General features: G+C 38.5%; 1 protein-coding gene across 4 annotated transcripts in view; it reads right to left on the bottom strand.

Annotated features, from left to right (window-relative positions):
• The window catches only part of ERBB4 (erb-b2 receptor tyrosine kinase 4), a 1472307-nt gene extending 1453867 nt beyond the window's left edge, over positions 1–18440 (bottom strand). For 3 of the 4 annotated variants that reach the window (XM_074191455.1, XM_074191456.1, XM_074191457.1), the window contains exon 1: positions 17741–18440. In XM_074191455.1, the coding sequence (XP_074047556.1) occupies positions 17741–17822 (82 nt within the window). In that variant the 5' untranslated portion in view covers positions 17823–18440. The remainder of the gene's footprint in view (positions 1–17740) is intronic. The other variant, XM_074191458.1, reaches the window with a different exon arrangement.
• Between the last annotated feature and the right edge of the window lie 545 nt (positions 18441–18985).

Raw genomic sequence — 18985 nt, 5'->3', positions numbered from 1 at the left:
TGTTTGACATGTTTTTGATCAATGATTACTCCTAAATTTTTTCAAACTATGTTCATTAAGACACATGACATATATGTCTCAATAAGATCATAGGGATCTTAGGTCACTTAGTCTAACGTCCAAAGAAATTAAATCATTTGCTCATAGAATAAAGTGACAGAAATAGGATTTGACCCAAAGCTTAAAAATAAATCTTTTTTTAGAAATAGTAAGAAATTTATTTTGAATTTATTTTCTTAAATGAAAGAGTTGTGGTCTCTTTAAAGTATTAACTTTACCTATTTTAAAATAATGCTTTTGGTTTGATGGTAACCCTTAAAAAGGTATTGCAAGAGTTTTGTTAAAGACATGTAATTCCATGAGTCTTTATATTTCCCAGTATAGAAATTCTTTCCATCCATGCAGGTCAACAGTAGAATAGAGAGAGATTCCCTGGGTCACTATGAAGTTAAGAGCCTTGCCTATGGACATTTGGTTAGTATATGGCAGAGAAGTCTTTAATTTAGGTCTTCCTTACTCCAAGGTCGATCTGCTTACCAAGTTATCTCTCACCATGTGAGTGCTTTTACATATTTCTATCATCTATAATCTTTTAAAATACTATACAAGTGCTGCCTGGGATATACCTATAAATGAAAACATATATGCCACAAAAATACTCTAAATCCATCCTTTGATTCTTTATCCATGAAAACTTTAACCTGACATATGGTATATACACAATTCATAATATCACATCAGTAATACACAATAGAATATATAAATAATTTGTAAGCTATTTTCCCCCATCATTAGCAGTATGGAAAGTTTGCCAGCAAAACCATTTTATTATCATCAATGTCTCGCAAAAAGACAATGATGAGGTGAAAGTGACAGAAAAATATATCTAATAGGCATGCACCACGTGACAGCAGAAAGAGCAAGCTACTGATCATATAGCCCATAGCAAACTTAGGAAAATAGGTAAGTAGGGGAAAGACTCTGAATGGGATTTGTGTATGAGGCACTGAGGAAGTATCATGGTATTTTGTTTATCCATCTTTCCTCAGAGATAATGAAATCTCATTGTTTGGCATTCTTAGATATTTTCAAAATAGACGTTTCACCAGTAGTATTATAGTAGCCTGCATTTTAATTAATCCATCTTAATTCTCTCTACATTTCAATCTATCCTCCACATAACTGCCAAAGTATTTTTCTTACTTAAGTGCAAGTCTATTCATGCTACATGCTACACACATACACACAACCCCAAACTCCAATGACCCCCATAACCTAAACTGAAAGAACAATTTAAACTCCATTGATTTACATTTTATTCTCTTTACAACCTGGTTTACTTTACCCATCTTCTTTTACATTACTCCAATCAACATATTTTCCAATCTAGCCATAGTGGTCTTGTTCTCCTCTCCAGCCCACTTCCATGAATTTTTGCTCACTAACCCCATGCTTTTAAAAGCATTCCCTCCCCTCACTTTCAATACTTGAAAAACTCCGTTTTCATTTAAGATTCAACTCAAATATTTTCTTCTTAAAGAAGCTTCTCCTGATCCCCCCAATCCCTTCTTTTAGGACATTATCTCCCAAAGCTACCAGTGCTTAGTTTTCATTTTTATATCTATTCCACTTATGTTCATGTGTGGATATGCTGGTTCCTCCATTAGAATGGAAGTCTCCATAGGGGTAAGGACTATTTCACTTTTTTATTTTTATTTCTAGAACTTAGCAAAGCCATAGAAGATAGTAAACTTGTATTAAATGCTTGATAATTGATTGATCAAAGAGAGAAGTTGTGAGGAGATTAACTGGCAATGGAAAATGTTTGTGCATATGGGGTAGATGGAGCATTATGGATGGTTTAACAAAGAAAAGGGATATGGAGTCTTGGACCAGGAGTATAATACTTAGTACCTCTAGTACCAGAGTACAGAGTTTCTATTGGGAAGCAAGATGGGGACAAACGAACTTCCTTGGATGTAATGTTCTAGGGAAGAGAGATAACAGTTTGGAAGATACTGGTCTTTTTCCACCATTCTGTCCCTTTTAAATTCTTCTCTTTTCCTATCTTTCTAAGAATTAATTTTAATTATGAATTTATTTCTCAACACTAACATTTCAATGCACAAAAATACAAGAGTTGAGTCTATGAAACCAAGTACTTCTTTAACATGAGTGTGTTGAAAATCCTGTATTTTTCCCAAATTCATTTTGATTCTCTTTCATTTGTACTTGGAATTTCACCTGGGTCAAGGTGAAATTCCACCCCCCACACACACACACTTTGGTAAAATTTTTTCCACCAATATAGACAAATCAATAATTTTTCTGTAACTTATAGCCTTAGAAAAGTTCCAGGGCTTATATAGGTCATCTGTGTCAGAGAGAGGATTTGAATTTATGTCTTCCTGAAACCAAGTTACTTCTAATAATTAATAATTTATATAACACTTGTGGTTTATAAAGTATTTTATGGTTATTATCTCAATTGATCTTCACAATAAGTCTGTGAAGTAGTTACTATTATTATATCCATTTTATTATTAATGAGAAAACTGAAGCTGAGAAAGGTTAAATAATTAGCTTAGGGTCACATAGCTAATAAGCAATTGTGCTCAGGTCTTTATGATTCTAGGTCTAGTGGCATAGCCACCATAGTACCCAGCTGCAATGCTTTCTCCATTCCTCCTACATATATAATGCAATTGATACTAAGCTGAAATATAAATATACATATGAATGTGTATATTCAAATCCTCAAAAGTATGCTGAACTCTTAGCACAAATAGCTCTCCCTTCCATCAACTGACCCTCATTCTAGAATATCACTGACCTAAATTATACCAAATGTGTGCTGTGAAGGGTTACCATGGTGACAACTATTGTCATTTATGGAATGTATTTGTTGAGTCCAGCTTTCTTGCAATACTCTCCTTCACAATGGGACCCCACATCTTAATAAGGGATATGCAATTTTAAGTGTCATTTGTTCTGATGTGTAGATGGAACTTTTGTTGTCTAGAAATCTGTGATGAATGACAGGTCAAAGGGTATTAAAGAAAAAGCTGCCAAACTGATGAAAAAGTATGACAAAAGAAATAAAGGTCTTGCAATAGATCTTGACGACTTTTATAATCCCAGTTTATTTGTTTCGATTTTCAAAAAATTCCTCCTGGTCCAGGCTACATGAAATCTTCGTCAGAGTCAAGGTCAGTCCATTCACTTCATGCACATTTAAAATTTAGGAAGGCAATGAAATGTGATAATTACTTTGTTGTGATACTATTATCACATCTGGAATTGTCAGTAGCTCCACGGCTACAGGGAGGAAAAAAAGGTCTTTAATTCTTGGACTATAATTCATACTATAGTGAGGGAATTGTGAGTGGGAACATTATAATAAATTGTATTCCACCACATTGTTCTGGAGCACCACCTGCCAGCTGAATAAGATAACAGCAAATATTTTAGTTGAACATAAGATTTCTACTTGTTCTCTAAAAGTAGGTTGTTCTTTTCATTATAAAACAATTGTTGGTGTTTTTCCCCCATACAGAACTTAACCAGTATTTTTTAATTGTTCCAAATTGTCATAAAAAAGGAATGCAGTGTTATTTTCTTAGTCTATACTCTAATTTGGGTTATCTAAGAATATTGGTTTTTGCAAAGCATTCTGTCCTTGAATTAAAGTGGCTAGTTTCTCCTCTAGTGATATCTTACCAGAAAATGATAAAGTTTCTACAGTTCTCCAGCTTTAAACAGAGAATGTCTATTCTGTGCATAGTTCTGTAAGTAAAAATTTTCATAATCCTTGTCTAGTTCTATCAAATTTCTAAAGGAATATGCAAAAATATGATGGGAATTTTTAGATTTTTGTTGAGTATTTTTATTATGAACCTTGAATAGATGAGTCCAGGCTACAGAATTTTTCACTAAAATATATCTATCATACATTATGCTAGCTGTTTTCTATCCTGAAAAGTTTAAATGCCTATAAAATGTAACATAAAAAAAGTTATTACATGAATTTGATTAAAAACCATTTTCTCATGAAGGCACTTTAAAAAACAATAAGGATTAAAGGGCCTAGGATTCGTGAGTCCCAGGTAAACATAAATCTTCATAACACAACTGTCTCTTTCTAAACACAATTTCTTTTAGCCAGACTATAAAAACTGAATAAGAAAGAGAAGTGATTTAATCAACCTGAGCCATACATAGGGGCAATTCACTCCCCACCCTACACCAAAAACCTCCACCGTTCTAAAAATCATCTTAGGCTGTTGCTCATACAAAGTTCATTTACAACTTTTCGATATTAATCTTTTTGTTTATCAACCATTAACAAGCATGGGACACATGCAAATAAATATAAACTAATAAAGCAAACTAATGATGATCTTTCCTGGAGAATATTTTAATGATATCGCTAATATTTAAAATCATAATTCTGTTCTGACTTTATTAGGCTGAGTTACCAGAATACTAAAGCATTTATTGCCATTGTTCATTTTATGAAGTAAGGATAAATGAAGTAATCCATGTGAAGAAATTATATTCCAGTATAAAGCAGAAATAATACTAATAAATAGGACTTGAAAAATAGATGCATGATAATAGTTAACATTTATATAATTTTTAAAGAATTTTAATTCATTTTTCTAACAATAATGCTGAGAGGTAAGTGCTATTATTATCCTCATTTTACAGGTAAAGAAACTGAGGCAGATAATTTTAAAGTGACTTGCCCAGGGTCACAGAGCTAGCAATAACATCAGCAGCAGCAGTAGCTAACATTTATACCATGCTTATTAACTTCCAGGCACTGTGGTAAATGATAATGATAATAATGTGATGATAATAATAATACTTATTAGCTATTATTGTATGTTTACCATGTGCCAGATTCCGGATAAATAATTTACAATTATTTGATAATTTGATGCTCACAATAATTCTAGGTTGGGAGGAAACTGAGTTAAGCAGAGATTATATGATTTGTTCAGGGTCACATAGCCAGTAAGTGTACGATGTCAAATCTGAACTCAGGTCTTCCTGACCCCAGGTCGAGCACCCTTTACACCACAATATCTAGCTGCCTAATAATATATATTGGATTATTATCCCCCTGTGAATACAGTTTCTTTTCTTTATAAAAATTGGATACATTTGTAAACTATTTTACTTTGGGGCTATTGTGATATATAAAATGAATTTGAAAGGTCTCAAACAGTTATAAGTAAATTATCTAAATTTCTACCAATTCTTTAAAAGTCCGATTTTTCATCTAAAATATATTAATATAGTCATTAATGAACAAATAATTATCACAATTCCCTACTAAAATTATATTTTCCCATACCTTGAAAGCCATAATTGTAAGGATAAACATTGAGCTATACAAGCCATAAATCATTATATTGTCTCATTTGATCATCACACCAACTTTGTGAGGTAAAGAAAATAAGTGGTGGGAGGTGGAATGAAGGAATAGATAAAGTGTTAGATTTGGTATCAGAAAGATAGATGCAAGTTCAAATTCCACTTCTGACACTTACTGAGTGGCCAAGGGAAAATCAAGTTCCCTCTCTGAGACTGACTTTCCACATCTATAAACTGGATATAGTAAGCATTAATCTCTCAGGGTTGCTATATGAATCAAATGAGAATGCACATAAAGCTTTCTGCAAATCTACAAGTGTTATTTACATGTAAATTATAATCCTACTGTACAGATGAGAAAACTGAGTCTCTGAAAGGCTCAAGGACTTCTCTAAAGTCACAGGGATAATAAGTGGCAGATTTAGGTCTCAAATCCAGATCTTGTCACACAAAATTCAATTATCTTTCCTATTTTCCATCAAGTTGTCTCACTCAACAGTCATTATAGCCAGAGAAAACAAATTTATATAATCTGCTTGAAAAGGAATGCAGGAAAAAAATCTGTCCAAATATTATTCAGAAACTAGATTGCATAATTTGAGGAAAGTCCATTTCTCCCAAAGTTCAAAATATATTTTCATCTTTATTGAGCCTAAACAAATGAAAATAAGTCATGTTACCTAACTTAGAGGAGTTGGTATTATTGACAAAAAATAAAAGGACATTAACATATTTGATGATGTGGGTTTATTTGTTTTATTTTTAAGTAGTTGGCATTTTGAGGTGCAGAAAACTGGCCCAGCTTTGACAAATCATTATCTTCCCATTACCAGTATTTTGACAAGTCTACTGTGTTTCTAAGTCTAATGTGATCCACCAGTCTAAGATAATACAAATACCTGGAACCCTAAGTTATCCATTCTATGATGGGAAACAACACTTGAGATTAGTAGTTCAGCAGAAAGACTCCAGGAGAAGGTAGGATACAAGAAATACTATAATTTGGGGAGGGGCGGAACCTATAAGAACAAGAGAAGAGAATGGATTTGAAAAAAACAAATTAGAAAATATACATCACATTGAGACAAAATCTGGTGAAAAATTAGATATCTAAAAGCATTTGATTTTTTAAAAAATTTAAAAAGAAAGATGTAATTTAAGTAGAAAGGAATTCATAACTGACAGGGCTTTAAGAAAATATATATTTTAAAAACATGAAGTTTTGCCAGAATTTATAACATTGAGTCACAATATTATAAATTCTGGCACAACTGCATGTTAATTGTGAGATTTTGTTCAGTTTTGCCAATACTACTCTCCCACCTGATAATGTGACACCCTGCCCTCCTTTTCCCTCCCAGAATATTGTTGTCATTTCAGACATGTCTGATTCTCCATGACATTTAGTGGTTGTCTTGGCAAAGATACTAGAGCCATTTCCTTCTACAGCTCTTTTTATGGATGAGGAAAATGAGGTAAACATGGCAAGGGAACTTGCTCAGGATCACTCAGGTAATAAGTGTCTGAACTCAGGAAAATGAGTCTTCCTGATTCCCCACATAGCACTCCATCCACTGTGCCAACTAGCTGCCCAGTGGCCCACTATATTCTATAACTCAAAAGCAAGTTCTTTCCTCTTTTATTTCTGTAAGCCTTTAGATGGCCTTTGGCTTTTAGCCTGGCCTGTTAGGTTTTCAAGGATATTCCCTCAACACAGTTCTAGAAAGAACAGGTAAAGTGTGAATCCAGGTAAACTTTGATTCTCTAATATAATTTATATTCACTGAATGAGGTCTGCATAAAAGGAATAATAAGATTAAGTAGCATAAAGTTTCATGGTTTATTATCAGTCATGAGGAGAATGTGTAGAGTTTGAAGAAGCATTTTTTCTGGCATAAATGACCAAAAATTTGGCAAGGAATTTGAATACTAAATACAAAAAAGAAAAAAGGGAGAGCATTGTCTTAGGCGACCAGAGTTCAAATAATAAGAAAATTTGGGATAAATTATAGGTAGGAAGAATGAAAACCCCAAGGCAGTATCAAGGGTCTGAGGGACAAAAAGGTGAAGTACCAAAAAAAAATTAGTGAAAGTTCAAGAAAGTGAAAAAGAGTTATATACTCGGAGTCTGGGGAAGAAGGTGGAGGTAGACTGTATTTTTCCTTGGGATCAAGTATTTTGACTAATTTTACTTACTATAAGATCATAATAACTTCCAAAAAATAGGTATCTGGTATGTCACACTTATAAATTACAAAGTTATTCAATTTAAAATCTAGTTTCCACTATTTTGTAGCTTTTTCAATGTAAGAGTTCTTATGGGGAGAAAGAGTTCTTATGGCCCAAAGGACCCTCTTCCCTTCAATTATCATAAATATAAAGAGGTTTGTTAAAAAGGGATTTTTCCCTAATTTGGATCACTAAAAAATTGGCAAAGCATACTACTCCATGGAAAAGTGGTTTAAACACTGAGTCTGAAATCAAGAAGAGAAGAGTTCAGACAGTCCCAAATACCTTCTTGCTGTGTGACTATGTCACTTAACTTCTGTCTGCCTCGATTTCCTCAACTGTAAACTGAGGATCATAACATCACCTACCTCATATGGTTGTTAGAAGAATCTAATGAGATAATATTTGTAATGTGTTTAGCACAGTGATTGATCCAAAGTAGGAACTTTGTAAATATTTATCCCCTTCTCCTTCCCTTTCCTGCTACCCTTGTGAGCAGTTCTGGTATTCATGATCACATCTGCCATAAATTATCACACTCTTCCAGGAGAGAAATAAAATATTAACCACAAACTAAGTTCTCTGATATTTCAGTTGCCTTTCATTGGTACTAACAGGACTAGTTTTCTTCAACTCAGAACTCTTACAAAAATCAGCCTCGATACTAGAAAGATCTACGTTAATGAAATCACAGTTTCTGGCTTGCAAACTTTATTTCTAGGTAGGTAGGTGGCACAGTGGATAGAATGTAAGGTCTGAAGTAAAGAAGACTCATTTTTTCCTATTCTTTTCCAAAAAAATTCTTACCTTACATTTTAGTTATGTGCCTATTTATTATGCACCTTTTTTATGTCCCATACATTATTGCAGGTATTTGAGATATGATGCTTTGAAGACTCATCTTCTTAAGTTCAAATCTGGCATCTGACGCTTATTAGCTGTGTGATACTGGACAAGTCACTTAATCCTATTTATCTCAGTTTTCTCATCTATAAATATAATACACTGGAGAAAGAAATGGCAAGCCACTTCAGTATCTCTGTCAAGCAAACTCTAAATGGAGTCACAAAGTGTTAGGCAGGACTGAAATGAACAATTATCTTCCTAATAGAAAGAGCATTGTCTTAGGCAACCAGAGTTCAAATCTCAGTTCTACCACTTAGTTTGGCTTTGTTCCTGTTGTCCTCTAAGTATGTTTCCTCACCTGAAAAATGAAAGGATTTGGACTAAAATGCCTAAAATTCCTTACCTATGAAATGTAAATATTGGATTAGTTAAGCTGCTTAGTCCCTTCTAACTCAACATATATGAATCTATTGAAATAATAAAATTTTTCATTTAAGCAGACATTACTGAACATTGTGGACTACCAGTTTAAAATATTACATATCACCAAAAGAACAGTTTGATGAATATATACAAAATGTATTATGCTATTTAACCTTGGGGAAATTGAAATGTTTTTAAACTTCCTATTTTTTTCTTATCCACATCTAACTTTATTGTTCATATTACTAATGAGAAATGTACTTATTTTATAGAAAAAATATTTTATAAGACTTATAAATATTAAGAGAGACTGAAACTTCATGTGTAAATTACAAAGTGACTTGAATCAGTTTGGAGGAATAAAATAACATGGATCAGATCTCAATTTGCTAAACAAAATTAGCTGCATGCCTTTCTGTTTGTCTTATCTGTTTCTCTAGTTCATGGTGTGCTAATTCAGGCCACAAGCATTACAGTAAGTATAGAAAGCATAATAACTGTGACGTTCACCAAACCATTGCATGAAATGTCTAGTCTTCTTCTAATTCACCTCCAAAGCTCTTGTTTTAGGGTTATAGTTTTCATTCCTTATGCAATTTTTATCCACTAAAGTATTATATCTGAATATCAGTCATTTCTGTTTGCTAGTTAATTCTGAGTACATTTTTAGAGGTTTCTATATTTCACTAGTGACAATGACTGCTAAATATGAAGTGAGTAACAATTGAAAAATTATTATCTATTTTGCTGATATCTTTATACTATTAAAATGTGATTGGAAATCATGTTCCTTTTTTGCCTTTAAATCATGTAGTAAGACATTATTCATAAAGATCACAAGTGTTTTATATTCTGTAATTCTGATTTTGAGATTCATTATTTCATACTTATAGCAAGTATGATTTTGGAGGCAAAATGTGTCCATTCTAAGAGTAAAAATAAATCCAATTAAGTCCAGTCTGTGTCAAATACAAAGATAAAGAAAAGTCAGGAATAGATCGTGTTTCAAAGAATGACAGACTGGTTATAAGGTGCACTTTGCTATAATGGAAAGGGTAGCAGTTCTGTATTCAGGAAACCTAGGTTCAAAAGATGCTTGTTAAATTATATGACCTTAGACAAGTCATTTAACTGCTCTTAATCTCCTCATGTGTAAAATGAGAGAATTGGACTAGAAATCATAAGTCCTTTCCAGCTCTAATTTTATGATCTCATGATTCCATTGAAATCACCTTATCCAAATATTGCTCTATATACAAACAATATTGCAAAATGGTACAACGGAGAGTGTGTTGGTCACCGATTCAGGAAGACCTTAGTTCAAATCCAAATTCACATACCTTCTAGCTATATAACTGTGGGTTAGTCATTTAACCTCTCTCTCTGCCTCAATTTCCTCAACTATAAAGGGAGATAATACTAGCACTTACCTCTCAGGGTTAATTTAAGGATCAAAAAAAAAAAGATAAAACTTGCATGTTTCCTTCCTTGTGGATTAAGAAATTAGGGCCTAAAGAAAGCAATTCATTTGCTCAGATTTCCAGAGTAAGCAGAAACTGCAAAACAAGGATTCAAACCCAAATTCCAGATGAACCACCCTCTCCATTTCCATGTACATACACATTCTCTTTCCACGCTAAGGTACCATATTGCAGAGAAAATGACCTTGATATTATCAGCCTTTTGTGTGAGAAAACCAGCAAAATGAAAATGCATTACTTATTTTTTTAAGTTATATACTGTTATAATTTTGATGCCAAAGTACCACTGTGCATCATATCCTGTGTGATGGTGAGAAAACCAAGCAAGTCCAACATAAGTCACTGAAAATACAGAAAACAGAAGCCAAAGGGTTTTTTTTTTACTATATTTAAAATTTTACCTCCCTACAACTGGTTTTACTATCTTTATAATTTTAACTCCCTACAACTGTTTTTTGAGAAAAGAGATAAAAGAAGTCACAAAATGACAGCATTCCACATTCATAATAACAATTGAAAAAATATATATACAGCATTGCTTCTTCAAATTCCACTATGACCTTAAAATACTGAGTCAAAAGAAATTCAGTATATAAGGGTGATCTGGTTCAGGTTTGTTCAATAAATAGGCAGTACAAAAGAGAATCTCTAGGGAATAAAACCTGAAGCAAAAAGAGCAATGTCACATAAGGGTTGAGGGTTGCTTAGTACTCTCACACCACAGAGAAGCTTCCTCACATTGCCCTAACTCCCCAAGAAAAGACAAAGATGGGGTGAGCCAGAGGTCAGAGAAGACTAAAGCCAGGAACATCTTTCTCATCCCCTACAAGTTTCTCAAATAGCACAGTGGGGCAGGAAAAAGGGAGAAGTGAGTCATCACTATGGGTTTAGCAACAACACAGACGTGTGTATTTGTGTGTGTGTATGTGTGTGTGTGTGTGTGTGTGTGTGTGTGTGTGTGTGTGTGTAGAAAACATTATTCTTTTGATTCAGTAGTGCCAGCCAACAAGTTCAGGGAAGGCAGAAGAGAGATTGATCTGTTCTTCAACAGATGGAATCCATGTCATCAAGCTCTAATTTCTTGGTGTACAAATATAATTCTTGGTATCTACATTCTTCTCAAGAGTACTAAGAGAAGGGTCTATGAAACCTTACAGTAATCCCAGAAAGAAGTGTTTTACCCTCATGAGGGAGTCTAGCCTTTAATAGATTTCCCATTGGGCATTGGTAGGTACTCTTGGAAATTATTAACTCTTTTGGACCACTACACAAAGGTATAAGTAGCGAGTGCTCCTAAGTATCTTAAATAAATTGACACAGTTTCTAGATAGTCTTAATTTGCTTCCCAAGAAAGTATACAGATTGACAGATGTCCATCAGAGATAAAACATTGTTATTTCACGAATATTCAGAAATGTATAATAATTCATTGAATGACATCTAAGAAGATGTCAGTTAGACATGCTCTGTAAAAGTTGATTTTTTAGGATTCTTTTTAGATAGCAAACCTATCATCACTCATAGCACTTGGAAAGATGTAGAAGCCTGAGAAACACCATTGTACGTTTACATCTTTGAATGAAAAACATTCAGGTTTTGTAGGCTAGTATATGAAGGACCTTTATTAACCACCCTTTAAAAGTTCCAGTTTAATTGTATACAACTAGTGTAGGCAAAATTCTTGACCATTCTTAAATGCTATCTTCACTGTTTTCCCCTTTCTGTAACCCAGGTTAACTTGACCTTCCTCTGAATTTCTCTAATGATTATATATATATTTTTAGTATCTAACTATTATATCTAAGTAAAATATATGTTATCAATAAGTATTATGAAAGGCACAGAGTTAAGGCTTTGTTCTTCTCTTGTGTCTCTGAAAGTATCTAGCACAAATGGAAAGTTGTCTTCAAAAATAATTTTTTTAAACAACCATCGTCTTTGATATAACATCTTAAAAGTCATACACCTTCAACAGAGTTCATCTCTAAAACAAGATCCCCTATGTTGATATAAGCCTATTCTATTAAATCATCAATTATCTTTAATTTTAAAATAAGAACCTCTGATTACCTTGAAACATTTCAGATTCATTTCAGAATCTGTTCTGAGGGAAATATTATGAAATGGATAAGCAGAAAATGCATTTTATCACAGATGCCAAGACTTATGGTATGCTCCAAGTATTAAGAAATGAGCAAAGGAATTTATTCTAAGATGTTGAAATCCTGTCTTAAACCACTTGGCCATATCCTACATCACACTGTGCCACAAAATGAGAAACTATAGTCTCTTTCAAATTGTGAGCAATAGCTGCAGTTTCAAGGAATATTGATCTTTTTTCTATTAAAAAAATCCAAGGGCAAGAGGGAATTATTTTTAATTATAAACTAAGAACTCCAGTCAATTGCCATATTAGTGAATACCATGAATAAAAGTTTCATTGCAGCTCTTTTATAGAGAGATGGCTATAAGATATATCAGAAAGTAAGCATTAGACTCAGCAGTGAGGTAGCATAAGTGGGTTTCTTTGAGGCTATCTGATAAAACCTGAAGAAAAGTCAGGGATGACGATAAAGCCCTGTTCTGCCTAACATGCTGAGCAGATCAGTATGAGAGATAATGGGGGAAAATACTTGATATAATTAATTTTGCACAACAGCTGTAGGCTTGAAACAATGTAAGCTAATTTTATTGTAAATATTAGCAGTTCTGCTTTACAGCATCTCTCAAAACAGAAAGATCAGCGACCAACAGTTTTCAGATGATTAACTGGTAGTTCAAGTTCCTATAAGTTTGCAGGAAATAGAGCATCATTTTTGATGATATATCTTGGTTCAGTTTCAAGTACTTAGAAATTACACAGACCCATCAAAAAAAAAGAAGTAGAAAATGAAAAATAAATTTCAAAAAGCTCCTATTTTTTTCTGAAACTATACTTGACTTTTCCCAATGACTGACTCAAATGATTAAAAAAGATGCCACTCCAGTTTATGACACACTGTGGACATCTCCCAAAGACAACCTATATTAAAATAAAAATTCTCAAACTTCAGAAACATTTAGAATTAGAATAGCTCCTCCTGTTCCCTTTTACTTTTAGGAAGGGCATTATTGCACTACTTTTTCTTTCATATTTTCTTTTGGTCAAAGAAGTAAGAGAGCTAGGGACTTCCTTAAGGAAACGTTTGGCCTTGGAAGCAGTGCTTCAGAGATGTGCAAGTGACCCTGGATCGATGCCTTTTTATTTTCTTTCAGGAATAAATCTGGGCAATGGAATGGCTTTGAGATTGTCCAGTCAACGAGCCATATCAGATTTATCAAAGAAGAAGAATGGAAACTGACTTTGAGGGCTCCTAGCAGTGGCAAAGGAGAAGATTATTAGGAAAAACATGAGGGAAAAGAATGCATTTTGAAGGAGGAAAAGAATGCACTTACAGATAGACAGATAGACTTCCTCACATATAAATTAAATGATTAAAAATAGATAAAGGATATTGAATAGTAATGGAGGGACAGAATGGATATAACAGCTAATAAATAGTATTTCTATTAAAAATCTAAGTGAATGAAGGATATTTAAATCTGTTTTATGAATGAAATGGGAATGTTATGGAACAAGAACAATAAGAATTCTAAAATAAAAAAATATAGACATTGTATTCAAGTAAAACATTTTAAATACTCATTAAATTTCAATCTTAGTAAGCAAGTTATTATAATTTTTAAGTAAGCTATATTTTAGGATTCCAAACAAAATAAATTTGCTTAAAAAGTGACTATATGATACAAACATTGGCTTTGTAAACTTAAATTTAGATGAAAAATATTTTATATTACATATATACACACACACATGTAGTTGTATCTGGGGAAATATAATGTTAGAAGTCATAGTATAAGTCCAAAAAACATTTTTCACTAGAGAACATTTTTCATTAAAATTGTCACTGCATATCAAAAACTAATTGCACAATAAGACTTGCAGAGGGGGAATAAATCCACACTAACCTTCCATTTATAGAGGATCTAAGTATACCAAATATCCCAAGGAAAAGACTGAATTGTACATAGAGGTGCCCTTGTCATAAACATATGGAGGGAAGAACTAGAGGAGTGATATGTTTTGAAACTCTATTTTCACATTTCTTGTATTTGAACCTACCTAAATTTCATGAAAACCTTTTTTTTTACTTAATGTAAAAGTTGCCAAAGCTTGTGAGATGCCAGTGTTATCAAAAATCTCCAATCTGAAGGAAATGGAACAGATCAAACTTCTAGAGATCTACGACAGAACTAGTCAAGCACCTAGAAAGTCCTAGAAAGTAGGAAATACCATTGAATTTATTCATTACCCATCTTTTAAACTGCACAGCACCCCAGTGCCACTATCATCTATTTTCTTTCAATAGAACTGAGGTAGTATTTTGTTTTTCCTCAAAAGAAAAATGCAGATAAATTTTGGAATTGGCTTCATGGGTGGTGTCAGATTTATTATTGGCATGTAAATGCCCCTGTAATGCATTGTCTCTGGAGTGACGGAGGAAGAGGAATGCTGAGGAACTATCTATTTACAACTTAGATGTTCTTTCTTCCACCACAATAACAACAACAGAAAAATCGTATTCAGTTAAAGTTATCTAATGGGGAAAATGTTTTCTAAATCTGTATAACGATCCCCCCCCCAAAAAAAGCAATATTTCTATTCTGTTCACATAGACCAGTAAATAAGGTGCATTCCTTCTGCTTCTTAAGAAATTAGCATTTCAAAAATATGCCACTTTCCCCTGAACTCCAAGCGTGTCTAATAATGCGAGAAGCAGATTGTCTTCCCTCGTTTCCTTAATTTGTTTCATCTAAAAGCAATTCACTCAACATCTTGTCGCCCTCTGGCAGCTTAGTTTACTTATCCGCACTTAATTTCTCATTTGGACCAAAACAAACTCCTTCAAACTGCTACTGACTGCTAACCGGGATTGGCTGGGGGTGGGGGCGGGAGAGCTGCATATGCATGCACTTGGGCAGACATGCACACAGACCCGCTGATTAGACTGTAACTAGGCTCTGTAATGGTACACTAAGGTGGCCTGAACTTTTCCCCCCAGCTCTGGGGGAGGGGGCGGGTCAGCATCTACGGGCAGGAAGCCGTTGCCTCCGGATCACCTTTAGCATTCAGGTTGCAAGGAGGGGGGATCCGGCCAGCAGCTCCCCTTTGTCCCGCTCTTTCATGCAAGCTCACTTGGTGGCTTTTAACAAGTGGGGCTCGCCTCGGAGTCACCAGAATTTCCAGCGCCTAGTCACAGCCCGAATAACAATGGGACGCCAAGGCTCGCGCTCCAGAAAGGATTCACTTTGGGTTATGACAATTCAGCAAAGGCGAGGGAAGCAGGGAGACGAGGGGGGCTGGAGGAGAGGCGGGGGGGGGGGGGGAAGTGGTGTGCACCGCGATGAGGAAGAGGACAGCTGCAGAACTAATTTGGATTACATTCCTTACAGAAATTCTGAAAAGAGCTTTGAGGAATAGCTCAAGCCCCGAGCCCCCCAGTTAGTACCGAATTGCTGTAGACTCGGAGGCGGTCCCCGTGACAGAGGCTGAACCAGACCAACCCCCACCAGGTTGCCTCATCGAAATTCCCAGCAGCTAGGCATATATGTCCGCTTCAACTGCTTTGGAATGGGTCACCCTGCATAATCAGCTCATTGAAGGAAAAATATGGGGAGGATCGCGGTAGGAAAACGAGGGGGAAGTGGTCAGGAGGCTGCCTGGAAAGCCACAAGCGGCAGCCGGTGATTTCCGAGGGGATCTGAGTGCAGGAATTGGCCACAATTGCTATTGCATAGAAATGACAAAGCCCGGGGGCGTTTTGAAAACCCCAGGGATGAGAACTTGAAGAAGAGGGAAGGGGAGAGGAGAGGGAGGCGAGGAGCTGGCGCAGGGAGGGAGAAAACTCAGCAGCGCCTTTTTGTTCTTAAGGTCACAAGGACACCACCACGGGCGTCCCTGAAGCCTGCTCCTAGCCCCCCTCCCCTTCTTCCCACCCCGGAGGTTTTATCTTGTCAGCCAGCCTCCCACGCTCCATGCAGGATGGCTGGGGTGAGCGCTTGCTGCCAGATCAGGAAAAGGCACCGGCTGTCCGACTGGCACCCCCTGGCCATCTCAGACATCGCTCTCCCCTTCGGGCTCTGCTGTCCTCTTGGACCGTCTCCCCGTTCCCACTGCGATCATCTGGGAAACTCCGGCGTCAGAAACTTTTAGCTCTCTCGCACTGCACGTCCTGTCCAAGCCCCCGCCACTAAGCTCTCCTCGGCCCCCTCCTCCTTTCCTGTGCAGTCCCCCTGGTGCGCCCTGCGCCCTGAGGCTAGCCAGGCAGCCCAGCCCGCAGCGAGCGCACCGTGCTGCCCGCTTCGCCTCGGATTAGGGAGGATGGAGTGATGGGCGAGCCATCCGGCCAGCCCCAGTGCTAAGCGCGAAGTTGGAGGGACCGCGGCCAATAGCAGACACGAGCAGCAGGAGCTCCGCTAGGAGTCGAGCCCCGCACGGTGTAGCTGTGGTTCTCGCGAATAAAAGTTTGCCAAGCCATTTGGCTGCTCGACTCGCATCCCTCGGCCCTGCCGGGGCTGTTAAGGGAAGGGGGGGTCTGGATGCATTGGGAGTTTTAGGAGCACGGCCTCTGGGCAGAGCAGGGACGCGGGTGCTGCTCAGGGCGCAAAGGATGCTATTCTGGCGGCCGCATCCGGACCGCGTCTGAAATCTGCTCTGTGTCGAGGCTCCGGTGACTTAAGTCAGAGCCCTTTTCCTGCTTCTCTTCCCCCACGCAGGTACAAAAGCGCGCACGGACACAGACACGCGAGGCGCTTTGGCATCAAAAGGCCGGGAGCTCCATGGAGGGAGCCAGGCAGCGTAGGCTACTCTGATCCCCTTTCCTTTCCGCGCCCCCGAATAGCCCAAAGTCCTAATTACTCTATTCCTTTTCCTAGGGGGGAAGGGGGGGCATGGGGAGGTGGGAAAAGGAAGACTTGTGTGCGCTGGTTGGGATTTTCCGTGTGCGCCTTCTACGTCTTAGACAAGCAGTCCGAAAGAGCTAAACCCTCTGCTACCCCATAGAACGAAAAGGAGGGGGGCGAGGAGAAAGGGGTTCCACGGTGATTTCCACTCACGCACGAGAACAAGGGGTGGGGAGGGGGCAAGCAAGCTGGAGGTGGAAATCAGGAGAGCCCTGCCCGGGGGGCGGCGAGGCAACACACTCAGATCGGCTTCCCCTAGCAGGGAAACGGGCTCTCAATAGAGGCGGGAAGTGGGAGGGAGGGGAGACCCCGACACAAATCATCCCGCCAGCGGCAGGTTCCACGGCCGGACGACAGAGCCCTAGAAAGCCACCCACCTGACTGAGAAGCGCCGGGCTGGAGGGTCCAGGCCCCCACGAGAAGGCTCACCCAGCCCCACAGTCTTGAAGCCAGCTTCATTTTTTGCAAGTCTCAAATCCTTTGCCGACAATTACATGTCCAGATCGCATATCCCCTTATTGTATCCGTCGGATGGAAGTGGGTGGGCACGAGTGGGCTCCGGGAGGCCAGAAGGCGAGGCGGAGTGTGTCCGTGTGTGCGTGCCGGGTGTGGGAGTGGGAGTCTGGTGTCTGTGGAGCTGTGGATGTGCGCGCCGGCTATTCCGGGAATGGAGGTGAATGGGGGGCGCCTGTGGCAGCGCGGCCCCGGGTCCCAGGGGAGCTTCAACTGGGAGATTTCCCCCCCGTGATCTTCGCTCTTTCAACAATAAAAAGAGAGAAGGGGGGAAAAGTTGCTTGAAGGAAGGTGGCGGATTTCCCGGCTTTGGCTCCGCGGCTGCGCTGCCTCCTGCCCCTCGGGTGGGAGTCGGGGGAGGCTGGCGGGGCGCCTCCGGCGTCTCCCCTGCTCCGCGCACCCCCTCTCCGGGCTCCTCAGACTTGTCCAGCGGCTGGAGGAGTTGGAGCCTCCAGCGCTCCCCCTTCTCTGGCAGCGGCAGCGGCCGCGGCGGTACCAGGGGCTTGGAGCAATTAGCAAGACTCAAAAAAATAAAAAAAAATGGAAGCGGGATGGGGGCGAGGGGGCGGGAGGTGGGGGGGGTTGCGAGAAAGAAAAACCCTCCACGGAACCAGAGACTGAGGAGGCAGGCACAGCTTGGCGGCTTAAACCCCGCCTCTGCTCTGACCCACTGGCCACACCCCTTCTCCCATTCCACCCCCCTCCCCAAATCTCAAACCTCATTGGCTCAGCCACTCCCCAAAATCCGGAGCCTCCGGAGTTGGGAGAACACCTGTCAGGAGAAGGAAAGGGGTGGCGTGGGCGGGGGAGGGGAGCTGGCCTTAAAGGGCTAGTGCCAACTGCGAGGTTAAGACAGTCCCCCTCCCCCGCCAGAGTCCCAGGACAGCTGGCAGGCAGCGCTGGGCAGTTTGCCCAGAGGGGGTGCATCGCTGGGAAGAGGCCCCGGTTGCCCCCCCATGGTGGTCAGCAAGGGCAGAGCCTTGCTTCTCTCTCTTCCCCAGAAAGAGAAGCAAGGTCAAAACTCAAAAACCAACCCAAAAAGGGGATTCTCAGGAGGAATAAACAAATGGTGTCCTTCCCCTCCTTTCTCCTCCTCACTCGCCTTCAAA

Source organism: Macrotis lagotis, chromosome 6 (genome assembly GCF_037893015.1).
Source record: "Macrotis lagotis isolate mMagLag1 chromosome 6, bilby.v1.9.chrom.fasta, whole genome shotgun sequence".
Taxonomy (NCBI): domain Eukaryota; kingdom Metazoa; phylum Chordata; class Mammalia; order Peramelemorphia; family Peramelidae; genus Macrotis; species Macrotis lagotis.
The sequence above is the reverse complement of the archived record's forward strand: the minus strand, read 5'-3'. Positions and strand labels throughout refer to the sequence as shown.